This window comes from Aphis gossypii, chromosome 1 (genome assembly GCF_020184175.1).
Source record: "Aphis gossypii isolate Hap1 chromosome 1, ASM2018417v2, whole genome shotgun sequence".
Lineage (NCBI taxonomy): Eukaryota > Metazoa > Arthropoda > Insecta > Hemiptera > Aphididae > Aphis > Aphis gossypii.
This window is the reverse complement of record NC_065530.1, coordinates 28,639,976-28,656,213: the sequence shown is the minus strand read 5'-3', so window position 1 is coordinate 28,656,213 and position 16,238 is coordinate 28,639,976. Positions and strand designations below refer to the sequence as shown.

Here is a 16,238-nt window from a genome sequence, read left to right as displayed (position 1 = left end):
ATAGTAGAGATGAAATACATAGTAAAAATATTTAATGTTTTGCCATTTTAGTAGTTTAGATTAATTTGAATAAACAATTAATGTCAAACATAATTATCAACTAGGGCAATATTAAACCAATAAAAAGGTAATAGAACTATAAATACCTATGAGTATACATAAAAGAACCGAAAAGTAAAAAATAATAAAACCATCCATTTTATTTTTAATAGTCAACTACTTACTAATTTTAACAATCGACATTATTTAGTTTTTCGTAATTTTACAATATAAAAATGTATAAGTATAAAGAAATATATCATATTTAAATACAAATTATTTTAAGTAATACCACTGTTAATGTCAAAGTTGTAATTTGTATCATAAACTTCAAAAAACCATGTTATAATAATTATAATTTTAATTATCTAGGTATCATAGATAAAAAAAAGTAAATATTTCCTATGTATAAAAGGTACTATTAAATAAAAAACAACATAATATTTTAATCCAAAAGTTCTAGAAATGAATTTCCTTCTTATCTCGTTTTCATAAAAACTATGGTTTTGCTTTTATTGTATACGGTATAAAACATTAATATATTTGTAATTAATAGTATATTTATTCTAGTGTAACATAAGTTATATTTAACATAGGTTATATTATATTGTTAATAATATATTATAGTATACCTAAACGATATGATAATTCTTTGTAATTCAACAAATTATAGATATTTTGCATTATACTATTTAGTTTTATACAATTTTTTTATATCTTATACACTTGTAAAATATCAACATTCAAAAAGTATAATGTATATATACTAAAAAGTGATGTCTCACATGATAAATTAAAACTGTATGATACCTGATAAAATGACGAATATGTAAGATATGAAATCGTCTTAATTAAAAACAAATTTCTTATCTGTAAATGTTCATATTATTCAAAAAAATATAGAACGGAATTTTCTCGCCATGAACACAAAACCACAGTTAAAAGAGTGTATTCAACCGCAATTCCCCACTTAGGCCGGAATACAAATGAAATTGAATAACGGTTTTTCAGCAACACACGTTAAACTGCAGATTTTTAAAATAGTAACAACATACAATGCTATTTTCATGTATAAAAAAACTAATCAAACGTAATCAAAAATATTAATTTCAATATTTTGTAAGTATTATTAATGCGATGATAAACTTGAAAACTTCAATTATATCATATCGAATACCTAATTATTCAACTTTTACGTGATATATTATATGTGAATATGATTTTATTTCGTTATAACTCTTAATATAAAATCACGAACAAATAAAATAAATTATAACATAGTAAATACTAACTATACTTAAATTTTTTATCGTAATAATAAAATTATAATTCAGAAACACAGGTTTAAAATTTAGCATACCATATCTGTTCTATTTGACAATTCTAAGCACACAAAACTAAACTAATTTATTCATAAAATAAGTCTTTCCTAGAGGCGATATGAACATTTATACTTAATAAAGAATATTATTGGTTGAAGTAAATCAAATAGGTATTATATTATTATTTTGTACATTAAATATTGAATTATTCAATTATTTTATAGAATACTAACAGTCAAGCGCAAATTATAAAATAATATTACAAACATAATTTTATTTAAAACTATTATTACAATAGTTACTAATTAGTAATTTATTTTCATACTTTAAAATTTATCAATAAACCAAAATCAACATTTTTTGAAATTTAATTTATCAAAAATGTGTAAGCATTAACAAACATTTATTTTAAGAAAATAAATTTTTTTGTCGATAGATTTTATTGATGGTGATTTTATCATTATAATTATTGTTAATGAATTATTATTTATCTATATAAATGTACAAGACTTGTTGGTTGAGATAAATTATAAAATAAAATAATTATTTTAAATTAAGTTTTTGGAAGCTAAGAACCCTTAAATTAAATAAATGGTGTACTGCAATATATAATAAGGTTACACATAATTTAATTTAATTATGTTATACATAACAATTTTAATATGAATTATTTAATTGTATATATTGTGAATGAAATTATAAATAAATTATTTAAAAACGAAAATATTTTATAAAAATAAAAACGTTCTAATTTCAAAACAAATGAAGATATTTTACCTCAAATGATTATTATTTTGTTGCCCTACATAATAGTATTTTTACTGTAAACAGGAAGTATACAAAAGTTGCTTGAAAGATAACAACAATGTAAGCTAATCAGTGAAAATATGTTTAAAGGTATTTCATTGTTTTTTTTTTAAATTTATTAAACGATGACGAGCTGTTATAATATTATTATGTGCATTGTGCGTATTAAAATTAGTTTCTACGGCGATCATACACCAGTTCCCAGGTTGATATTAATCTACTAACGACATAATAAGTAAGTATAGCAGTGTAGTGGGTGATCGATATAAATTGTATTCCAAATAGTTTTAAAAAATTATAATAGTTATAACAATTCACTGCTATATAACATAATATACATTATATAAATGTACATTGTATTATTATCAAATTATTAAAGCATGGTATATTAAACGCAATGCAATAACCATATTTTCGATCCAACCTAACCGTGGCATACATAAATAATACGATGGCACGTGGATAAATATGTATGTAATATATAAACGACAATAATATTTTGATTATTAACTTTTCCTACTTATTTATCGATGGAGTTCTATCGATTTTTTGTCTGTTTGCTCGAGGCACGACGGTAAAAGAGGGACATTTTTTTTTTTTTGGCTCAACGATTTTTACGAGGTTACAAAGTTAATCTGGTGTACTCTACTATATTCGGCTAAAAGTGGGTGGTGGACGGACATTTTGATTAATGCGCTTCAAACTGAATGTGCGCGCGTTCAGGGGTTACCAAAAACGGAAAAAAAAGTTTATAAAAATATAAAGAACTGTTATGTCGGCCGCTGCTACTTTCACCGTGATGATGGTGATGACGACGTGCACACGTGACGACCGTTAGTCGGCCGGTGATATTAATTGTTCGAATCTCACCAGTGCACCGACCACTCACCGTGACGCTGTCATTCATAACATATACAATATGCATATATGAAAGGTCCCAATCGTAGTGGATCACGCCATGACAAGTTACAATCCAATCCACTGTACCACTAACCACCCAATCATCTTTATTTAAAAGTCAAGCTGTCGATTGAATTATTATTAACGGATTATTAATATTATACGTTGGATCAATATAATATCACTGGACCACTGTCAAAACTAAGAAATCCGTATGGATACATTATGCCTAATAGTAAAGTTTTTTATTTTACACGAAAAAGTCAAAAGTCAAACAACAATCGGTTAGATTAAGGAATTTCCCTGCTATATTTTATTCTATTATAAACAAACTAGAACCTGTCATATGTCATGTTGACACTTCAAGAATAATAGCTATTTAACATTAAAAGAGGGATATTTTTGATTTACCTATAAATATTATAAAAAGACACTACTTATTTTACGTAAATATCAAAATAACAAGCAGAAGTTTTGAATTATATTCATTTGAACACCAGTTTTTCCATAAAGCATACGTATAATTCAAGTGTATCTATTAGAAAATGGAAAAAATTAAAGAAATATTGTGTAATAGTTAATATTTAAAATTACTTCTATTTTAATAACATAGTCAGCATTTAACAACAACATTACTTAACGTTATTATTAAAACCAAAAAAGTATAAAATTTATTTTTATTACCTACAGATTTGCAGCATTTAATGTTCACTTTTGTATTTAATTGTTTTGTTAATTTCTTATTTATATTTATTTATAACTTTCATTAAAACTTAAAAAATCTAATTTAGATGTATAGGAGGCTATAACTTGTAACAGTTTTTTATTTATTTTTTCGACAATAATTTTTTTGAATTTTATTAATCAACAATGTTTTTTTAATGGTAGAAAATAAATTAACTTTGGAAAGACCATTTTTTTCTGTGATAAATATTCATTGTGCACCCTTTTCAAAGCAACTATAACGGAGTGCAATGAAGATTTTAAAAGTTTTCCGATCACCTTACATTTTCTTCCCCATCGTAAATGTCAATTTTCCATAATGACTTTTAACACAAACGTAAACTGTAAAACCTTAATTGCATTTTTTTTATTTTATTTTGATTTAAAAAAAGTTTTTTATATATTTGAATAAAAAATAAATTTAGCGTTCCAGTTAAGATTTTTATACACACTTAAACTATTTATGCTCAACAGTGCTACGAAAATCTTCGTTTTATTATAAAAAATTATTAGTATATAAATAAAGTGCACTCCAATTATACATTGTACAAACATAGAAACGTACAAGTAGAACTATTATTAAATAATACAACCCAAAAAATACTCGATATGTTGAGATTATCAATAATGTACATATGCATTATATTTCTGATATTATTATATTATACAAAACAATATTCAACCACAACATTTTTTAACAAGTTTTCTTTTTGGTCAAGTATAGTTCAATCAAAACTTAAATACTGCGTCACTGTTGTATTTACAGTATAATAGTTATTCAAACCATGTTTATTGTATATGCGTATGCCATATACTATAAATTAAATTACTCATATAATAGAAACAAAAACAAAAACATTTTAACGATGATTCAATTTTAGGATTATTACAACCACAGCCCACAGGCGTCCGCTTACATTTGTCGAAAGGGAGAAAGACCTTTTTTATGATTGGTAAACATATTTTTCCAGGCTATAAAATATGTTGGTTTAACCCAACCTAAAAGTTTCAGGATGGAGAACAGTAACCCCATTCGTCCCTTCCTGTGACCGTTTTTTCACATTACACTTTTACACATCATCATTGCATCACATGTATAATTATAAAACAAAAAAAAAATGTACTTATAAGGTGTTACTATTAATATATAGCCCTTAAAAGTTGGTACAATCATAATTAATTGTCGTTGAATAACTGTTTTGCACACTATTAATAATGATTGTATAAAAAAAGTGTTAAAAAATTAAAACACATATACTATTTTCATTCATATTATACCTACATTAGTTATAAAATAACGTACAATTTACAATTTACAATGCTTTAATTACATATTCACGAAACCAAACTTTTCAATTGGTGATTAATATTTTCATGAAATGTAAATTCAGTTATAAGAAAACTGAAATAATATTTATATTCACGAGTTATTACTTATTATTAGATTTATTAATCAGATACCGTAATTGCTAAGTATATGTATTATGCGGTAGGACGTTGTTTAGCGAGCATTGCTTAAGTATAATATTTTTTCTAAATTGCACCCATTATAATACATATTACAAATTTTTAAACACTACTATGTCCACAGTCATAATGGAACTGAAAAAATGCCCTATCAAATAAGGCCATTGCAATAGAGTATATCGCAAGCACATAATCTAGGGACGTATCCAAAGATCGCCCAGGAGAATCAACATACTGTTTTAAATAACTCTTGATACGGCAGATTTTTCTCAAAGTGTAATTTTTTCATCTTCATTTTATTCAACGATACTTATTTTACAAACCAATATCATACACAAATGTAAGGTATATAACCACCAGTTAGGCAGAGGTTTGTTGTTAAGGTACATTTTTTAAGAGGCGTAAGTAGTTTAGATCTATAAAAAAATGGACTGATTACAGTTAGTTCCGAAGACTAACACCGTTGGGGAAATATAGCATAATGTATCACTTAAGAGAATCTATACCCAATTATATTAGTACAACAAAGATGAAAACATTTTCAGAAAAAGATGCACTTTAGGTCCTGTCGTGGGCACAGGTATTGATCATTAGTACAGTGTTATAGCTCTAGGAAACCTATTATAGCTGTATATAGTGTATATAATATATATAAAATACGCTCAGTTCGTATACTGTGATTATGTCTATGATAGGTACTCACCGTGAGCATAGGGCGGCGGCGGTGGTGGCGGAAGCGGCACCGGTTGTTCGTGTTTGCCGCCGATGTTGTCGGAAGCGTCGGAAGAGGCCCCGTTAGCCTGAGTCAACGGAGGTGGCGCAGAAAACGCGCTGCTATACGGGGCACCGTGGTGATGATGGTGGTGATGGCGTCGGTGGTGTGACGGCGGTGGCAGTGGCGGCGGAGGTGGATGGTGATCAGCTCCCGACGAACCGGGTGGTTGCATGCTGGACAGTGCGGTCAGAGGCGCGTACGATGGACGCGGAGCCGCTGGTTGCTGCTGTTGTTGCTGCGACGGCACCGCTACCGACGACGTTGGCTGTTGCGAAACCGTCTGTAATCGGACAATATAAAAAAAAAGAGTTAAAAAAAACCGATAAATAGTTTTCACTACAATTAAATATAGTCGTCCATCGAAAGACGTCCAACTCTTTTAAAAACTCTATCCGTAAACGAAAAATATAATATTAAATAGGTATTATAGTACAGGTCAAAGTATAAAGGCACAATATAATGGTTCAAATATGTTTGAATGGTGTTAGTTGATAAACGTTTTACAGACGATGCATACAAAGAATAGCAAATTTATATTTTATGATGGCATACCCATTACATCTGTATGAATATATACACAGGTATTGCCGATATGTGAATATAATATAATAAATAAGCAAATAAAAACCAAGGATTTGAGCTTGGATATTGTTATAAATGTAAAGATAATAAAGGTATATGCGTGTCTATAACTAGTGATAAAAAATTACTTAATCTGCGTCATTTTATCCCTTTACTTACGTACAGTATTTTATAATAACACGATAAAATAACTTTATTTAATGATAAGAAAACTAGATAAATATCTTTGTTTAAACTGCACTTTTTGATTTTTACAGACACTTTTTTTTTAAAACTGATGTTACTTTTTAGCATTTAAGTATCAATAAACCAATACACAAAGCAAACAATTTGATCTATCACACTTGCATATGCACCGTAAGACATATTATATATTATAATACTGACATTTATTCAAAAGAATATTTTTTGTACCTACATCATTTTATGATTTTATACAAAATTCATTTTTGTTAAGAAAATAAATAACTACATAATCATTCAAATCAATTAATTTAAATTAAATAATTTCTAAGTGCAAAGGAAACGATTAAATCGATTTTATAAAAAAATATGATTTTTTTAAAATTTTTTTTTTTATCTAGAATTTATAAAGTATACTACAATGTACATAACCATTTCTATAGATTGAAATTTTTCTCAAGAAAATAATTTTTTGAGTTTTTAATAATTTTTTAAAGAATTGTTTGTGTTAACCAGTATCACTTAAAATCTTTTTCCGAGGATATAAATTATTATACTCATATTTTAAAACAATCACATTTTGGAGTTATTCCAATTTCTTTATCATAATAAATATATGTATTTTTAAATAGGTAAATATTTTTAAAAAAAATCAACGTAGGTTAGAGTTTTTTTTTTAATTTCTAATATTTTAAAATAAGAAGTCAAACTCAATATAATTACATTAATAGACAATAATTAAACATAATTTACGATATTTTTAATTTAAACTATAGAAATATGAATTGTCAATATAAACATTTATAAATTCACATTTAATTTTAGTTATTAATAATTTAAAACAATTTAACTATTTAAAATAAATCTTAAAATTCAATAAAGATAAGTAATTTAAACAAAAAATATTAATGGGCGGGGACACGGAGTGAATCGGATCGTTAACCATACATGATATACACGCACAATATATAAAACACAATATTTATTTGACAACGATAAACAACAATATCACTGGCACGGTGTGACCTTTTCGACATTCAACACAATCATAAAAGTATAAAATCTTAAAAGGTAATAAAATTGTGAAGTTGTTTAGTATATAGTACTCCTATAATCATATGACATGCTGTAATACTTGGATTTAAAATACTAATATAATAAGTATAACCATTGATTATATAGATACTACCTATAGTAATTATAACCGATGTTATTGGTATAACTCATAATTTCCAATGAAACATACAATTTTGTAAATCCGCAAAAATAACCTCAAGAATTATATTGTAACATTTACATTTACATATTTCGGTATTTGGAAAAACAAGCCCGGAAAAAGCCTCGATAAAAATCCTTTAAAAATAAAGAAATTAGTATAGGACAGATTTTAGATTATTTGATGGCAGTATAAAACAATACTATTGAATTAAATTTTACTTGAACTTATTTTATTAATATATTATAAGTATTATACATATTTTATTGTATGGCTTAAAAATGTATAGAATATTTTTTTTATGATTTTTAACTTCTACATTAAAATTAATATTGTAAGCTATTGTGAACTCCTTAATTCCTCCATACATTTTTATTTAAAAGGATTAGGTATTGAATAATAATAGAAGTATAATCAAACATTAAAAACTATATTGAAAATGGTTATGTACTTATGTAAATATTAACGAGTTATTATCATTCTCTCTGCAATACACTATATTAAAATAAATAATATCAATAATTAAAGTATAATCGTTGAATGTTTAGTGTTTTTGTTGGTAAGGAGCTTTTTTCCGGGACTTTTTTTCCAGGATTCACATATTTCACTATTATAAAAATTATAAAATTATAAAACAATATTGTACAAGTAATATTTTAATATAAAAACTTGGTACCTAGGTACATATTAAAATACAGCTAAAATTTAACTATCTAAATAAAATATTTACTCATATAGCGCTATCATTTATTTTCAACCCAAACTAAATAATTTAGATAAATTAACAATCATTAAATAGATAATCATTAATCATGTTTTGTAAAAATAGATATCAATAACAATAATTATTGATAGATCATAATAATTGTAATTTATCACATAATATAACAGCGTAGCACACATTTGTTGTATATTATTAAGAATAAGCATCAACACAAAAACGACAAGATTATTCAAATAAGTTTTGTCGCCCATTTATTACTTTCAATGAAAATGTAGAGGGATACACCTACAGGATTATAAGACTTCTTAAAAGTTGTTTAATAATACAGCAATTATTTAACGTTGCCTAATGTCAGCCTCTAGGCTAATAAAAAATTCATTAATTTTAATACAATCCATTCTGTAAGAGCATCAGAGTATATTCATTTCAAACTTTACATAATATCATATGTATAATGTATTTCAATATGTTAAATGCACATTATACAATTAATATAGTGGACCTAGTATAAAATAATTATGTGATTATAAAATGTATTATTATAAAAATAATTTAATAATTTATATGAATTTTGTATGATTAAATAAAATATACATTAAACAGTTGTATAGGTATACTAAATCGTATATACTATACTATAAAAGATTACCGGCCAGAGATTACTGATAAAATAAACATGATACAGAGCTTATCGGATATTGGTAGTACGTTTATTGAATTTTTTAAAACATTTAATTTAAAAGTGGAAAACGAAATCGATGTCTTAACGTCACTAAACAAATTGAAAGACAAAAGTAAACGAAAACAATGGCGTGCTTCTTAAAACGTTTAACTATACCTATATTCTCGGAAAATAGCGGCACACGTCGTTTCACCCTATTTTCATTCCCGGCCCTAAACCCCCTCATTCGTCCGAAGCTTTTGGCGAGTGCCTTATGCCGCGCAAATCGATTTTCTGTCGTCTTTAAGCCAAAGTTATCGGCGGATAGGTATAAACGTCAATGAGGTCGATTGACCAGTGGTTGGTCGTATAATGAAATGTGTTCACTATGTTACATAGACACAAACACATCCGCGCGTAAAAATAGAGGGTAAGAAATCAAATGGCACACATATTACCAAATACCCATATATTATTGATTTCGTATAAACATACATGTTGTAATATATAAACGCTTATAGAACAAGCGATCCCAGTCAACTGCGTCGGCTGCAGTGTGGTGGAAAAAGATACAACCCTATATAATATTATGTACAGTACATTTTTACGTAAAACCACAAAAATGTGTACCTAACCAAACCCTTTCAAAATTCCAAGCCAATTAATTTGTTGCATTTTGTCTGTATGCATGTGCTCGCGTGTCTAAAAGTTCCCTTCTGTTTAATTGCACGTCGAAACTCATGTGGGCGTAATTAAGGTTTTGACCAATTTTAATGCAGTATATTAAACCTCTCAATATAATATATATTATACATTATGGTAATAAACTAATAACTAATAACAAATGTTGTGCGCCAAATTTTATTTTATAGAAGAATAACTGTTTTAAAAATATCAATGGTGATAATTCAAATTCAACATGGGGAATTAACAAGCAATACAATGTAATCTATAATAGTGAGAATGTTCAATGTATAAAACATAAGTACACAAATACTTATCATTTGAATTTTGATTCGGAAAATATAAACGTAGTTGAAACATAATGTTTATTTAAGATAAAATATCCTATAGAGTTTCACAAGATCAATTAGCTTTAGTTTAATTATGGTTTTTAAAATGTCAAATATTTAAAACAATAATTTAATATGAAGCAAATATACCATTTTATATATATATAATTTGTAAAAATCACAAAACAATACATTCTAAATTATTTTCATATAATTTTGAATATGCATATCTAAAATTTTAAAATTGAATACAAGATTCCTCATAAAATGTTATTACTGGAATTAATGAATTGACACTTTTAAGTGTAATGCTTTCGGTAAAAAATAATTTAACCTACCATATTACTTAAAATAAAAAAAATTATCAAAATAAATATATAATATAATTTAGGTACTTAGTAATATTATATAGACTGACAACCCGCATCGCTCAGAATCGTATACAATGATTTAACATTGAATTCAAACTTAACGCATACATTACTACATTAGTAATTTACTCAATGATGAGGTACATTCAACTGTACAGCAAAAAAGTTACTTACTACTTATCCTTTTTTAAAATTGCAATAAAATAAATAGGTGCATACATTATCAGGTACCAAATCGTGACTTGAAAATAAACAAAATCGATTATTCATTAACGAATGGGAAACAAACTCTTTAAAATATAATTTAATAAATAAAATTATTATTATTTAAAGTAATTTTTAAATAACATTTTTTGCTCAATTTTTAACATTATATAAACTTATATAAAAAAAAAATAATACCTGTATCATGTTAAACTATACCTCTAAATCTTTGAATAGTTTTTAAATTTAAATTACTATATATTTATGCATAGTGTATACTGTATATTTATTTAATAAAGTAGTTAATAAAAAATGCACAACTCGCACAGAAGCCAAAAAAGTTTTTATGTATCTCCATTTAACGAGTTATAAAACATCCAGACTTTCAAAATGTATAAGTGGGACAGTAAATGTATTCTTTTATAGTTAGGTAGATTCACTTTATTTTTATAATGTAGTTATACATATTGTCTATTATATCTTAATGAAAATTATCTTTAACTTATTTTCTATATAATAAAAAAAAAACAAATTTCATATTAAACTATACTATAGGTAGGTACTACCAGTAGGTACACACCTTAATACCTACCTACATAATATTACTTTAATAATTATGTTTAACAATTTAAGTACATATTATTTGCCTACATTTTAAACAGTTACAATGAACTAATTAATGTAATAAGCCAAGTATATAACTGCCTATAATAAGACGTATTTAAAAACAAAAACGGTATTTATATTTAGTTTCCTCCACTTAATATAAAATATACACAATATTCCGTTAAATTATTTTGTTTTCCGACTAAACAAAAAATAAACGGTGACGTTATACAATAACGTTACCAACATTCGACTTATGAAAATGTTAACTTCTCATTTCCTTTGGAATAGCATAAGATAAAATAGGCTATAACAATTAAAAAAAAACTAAATATACAGATAGAATAAATAGAATCATATATTATAAATACATTATATTCATTATAATCAATTTTAATGTTATAAGATGTATAAATAAACCATCCTTAATTCATATCCTAAAAATGAATTTTTATAAATTATATTAATGATCGTTCCATAATTATTAATGAGAACTCAGAATATATATTATGTTATTTTAACAGAAAATAATATCGTATCCATAAATCGTCGTAATTGGATTTTTTTAATTAAAAACGAAAGCAACCACACAATCGACTAATGTTTAACCAATTGCGGTATATATTTTAATAAAGTGGTGCAGATGGTATAATATCTGAAATTCAATAAGAGTTAATAAACATAATATGTGGTCTTTTGAATATAACAAATATTCACTTTAAATTAAAACGTATTAAATACGTATTGTATTAATAACAATACGATAACAACCCATTTTACTGCGAGAATTACTGCACATCAAACAAAAAATGAAAATTGATATAGTAGAGATATCAGATAATACAAAATAACAATATTAGTGAACTTTACTTCCTGTTGAAAAATTGTGTATAAAATAAATATTATAGGATATAATTAATTTTAATAGCTAAATTATCTTAATATAATATAAATGGTTCTTCTTTTCAACATAATATCATACTTATTTAAAGGTAAAGCAATAAATACTTTAAAAGCATATATTTTCTTATGTTATACTTAATATTATCAAGAAAAATCAACAATATAATTATTCATACTATATTGAACACTAAGAAATCAAATTTTGCAAACACTAATTCAACCTTGACCTCCTTAACATAATAGTTTGTATAATGGAACAGAAATTTAATTGTGTGATTATTAGACTCGGAGTGATAATGAAGTGCTTTTGATGTATTTACTAATTGTAAGTGCTAACTATAAATAAAAACTATAGCAGTAAAATCATTGAATATATACATGAGATTTTTGGGGCACCCCTTGAGAACAGAGAGTTAAAGTATTTATTAAAAATGCTAATTATTAGTACGTCATTATTTACGATTTATTAAGCAACAATACTAGATTAAGATCAAATATATTTATTTTACTCCAAGATACCACTAGTAACAAATGTGTTGATAATACGAGTAATAATACAAAAGGTAGTTACTAAGACTGTATTAAATATAATATAGTTGGATCCCTTTATTTAATATTTGTTGTCTTAAAAATAATAACAAAATTATAATCAAACGCACACAGTTAAAAAAATTATCTCGTACATAAAAAAAGTAAGAATTGAAGGTCTATATTGTAAATAATAATTATATATTTAAACAATTACAATTTTTTGAGACAAAAACGAGGCAACAGGTCAATCCACCTTGAATGAAAATGGCACCAATTATATTATTATATTAAATATGGTCGTATTTTTATTACCTACCAACTATAAATAATGTCTGTGTTGTAGACTATAGTACTTAGTTAAGCTGTACAAAATTACAGGAGTATAAATTCTAATCCTCTCTACTCAGTGTTATAAAAATGAAACAAAGTTAAAAAAAAGTATAATATATATTCTGAAGACTCGAAATAATTTGTAAAGAAAGATCGACTACGTTTGTATCCGTCTTATGCTTTGAATTATTCACGCAGCTTAGCCCTATCAATCAACTCATAAAACTTAACAATTTTGAAACGATAAATACAAAAAAGCACTACAAAAAGCAAAACTCTCACCTTACATAACACTTCACTCAACAAAATATACTAAAGTAAATTCATAATTTATAAATACTCTCAAGTCTCAACTCAAAAAAAAAGAAAAAGTTTAAAATTAAGAACAATATTTTTCTCATTAATTATTATTTTATAATCTATTTTCATATTTATTATCAGTATTTATTTATAACTGTGTACAGTTATTATACTATTGATAATTACTTCGGATAATATTCAAAAATACTTAAGTGTATTTTTTTTATTAATCTTATTATTAAAAACTCGGCAGCAAAGGTCATTAGTCAAAAATAAATTAATAAATTACTTTATACATATTATGCTGCTATGTATTTAAATAAAATATTTGATAAGTTTTTTTTTAGTTTAGGTAAGCCTACTAAAGTCAAGCGTACTTGGACTTTAAAGACCAATTGTGCACACTATGATAATATAAGGAAACACTATTTTTTAAATCATTGTCTTAAACTAATGAATTCAAAATGTACCTATTTTATATACATTTATATACAACTTAGGTATATTACAAACTCAAATTAATTATGTTATACTCATACATGATACATTCATAATAATATTATACCGCATTCATGAATAAATAACTTATTTTTAATTATAACTTATATAAGTAATAAATAAAAATTAAGTTATAAAAAAAAAATCTATGTATACTAAAGGTCCTTACACGCTAAGCGAATAGTACGACGCGTGGGCGTGATTTTAAATCACCTCAAATTTTATTCGCTAGAACACAAAGCTTACACACTATACAATTTTACGCGGTTAAAAATCGCGCCGAACCATGATGTTATTCGGGCGAAACGCGCGCGAACATTCGCCCAGTGTGAATAGACCCATTCAAAATAACGTGTTTAATTTTAGCCGTTTTGGGCGAATGTTAGCCTAAAATTAAGCATGCGCAAACAGTCGCGGACGATTTTATCCGCTCGCTTTACATAGTGTGAATGGTCTAATTTAATATAAGCAGTTTAATTTTTAAGCGAACGTTCGCGACGATTTAAAATCGCGTCCGCGTGTGAGAACTATTCGCCTAGTATGTAAGGACCTTAAGATGTACATCACTGTTTTCTAAAAACGTTATTGACATTATAACATAATAAAAAAAGTAATAAAACTGATAGCTTATCGAGACATCGGGACATGCCTTTAAATCCGGAACTGTACCAGCCAAACAGGGAAATAATGGTGAACCTACTGATAAGGGTTAACGATGGCACAATATAATATAATCAACTGATCATTAAATGATCACATTTTTTTACATCAAATGTCAAAATACACCTAACAGAAATTAAGACCTAATTTAGGACCTTGTCGATTTCATTCTATTGGTAATATATCTATATGTATTATGTATTTCAGAATTATTCAAGTATTCAGTAATGATATTACTGACTACATGAAATTTTTAATTTTTTGCAGAATTAGACGTAACATATATGCAAAATGATAGACTATTAAATGTATGATAAAACTTTACCATTCAAATTTTTAAATAAAAATAAAAAGTAAAAATAAAATAAAATTTAGGTTACTACGTAATTTACAATAAAACTAGTAATGCACAAATTTGCTACTAAAAAAAATTTAGTAAAATGTATACCTAATAAAATAATACTTCTTATGCCTATATAAGTGTATTAGAATATATACTATACACTTTTTTAAACAGTAGTAAAAAAATAATAAAAAAAAAATATTCTATATGCTTTGCTTCAAATTGTGACCAAATTTATGAGGACTAAGCTTGTTTTATGAACACTCGTTAAACCTTGAAAACATTGGTCTTATATTTTACTGATTTATTGATACTTATTAAGTTCTATAAAAAAAGCTATAAAAAAACTATTCAAAGGTTTTATATATTATTATATATAAGAAAAAAATTATAGTAATGACATTCAAAATGACATGTAAAGTCAAAATAATCATACGCTATGAACATTTTCAATTAAGTATAAAAATAATCCAGTATTATTCATATTCTTTGTACATTATGTTATATGGTAGATATACAATAATTATACTTTTTTTTAAATATGATTAAAAGTAAGTATAGAAATTCCAAATGTACCTATATATTTGAGTTTTATAATTGCTGATAAAATACAAAATTATCATTAGTATTTTAGTCAACAGTTTAAAAAAAATAAAAGTATTTGTTTACAATTAGATATGATGAATACATTTATTTCCAATCAATTTTGTATGGATTTATCTACAATAAATTAAATTTAAAAATCAGAATTTTGGATGTCAAGCTCACTGTAAAAAATAAATAAACAATACTACAATATAAAATAATTAACAAGGAAGCTTTTTAAATGAACATTACGATTGTAATCAAGTGATTAATAATTTAGAGATTAAAAGTGATTAAATTATACTTAAAGTACTTATAACTAAAAGTAAAATTAAAAATACTATATTAGTTTTGTTCACTAAACAATTAAGAAAAGAGTCAATATTTTCTGATACCTTTTTTATGTATACCTATTTCAAATTCTGAAATTTTAAAATAAATTACAAACCACTTTGAATTTAACTCAGCATAAACTTTGTGTTTAGCAAACCCTAA

The 16,238-nt window shown here is 25.5% G+C and overlaps 1 protein-coding gene across 1 annotated transcript in view; it reads right to left on the bottom strand.

The window, feature by feature from the left end:
* Positions 1-16,238, bottom strand: part of LOC114121642 (uncharacterized) — a 112,566-nt gene that overhangs the window by 84,227 nt on the left and 12,101 nt on the right. Inside the window, exon 4 of the mRNA XM_050198529.1 lies at positions 5,962-6,313. Coding sequence (XP_050054486.1) covers positions 5,962-6,313 — 352 coding nt within the window. The remainder of the gene's footprint in view (positions 1-5,961; positions 6,314-16,238) is intronic.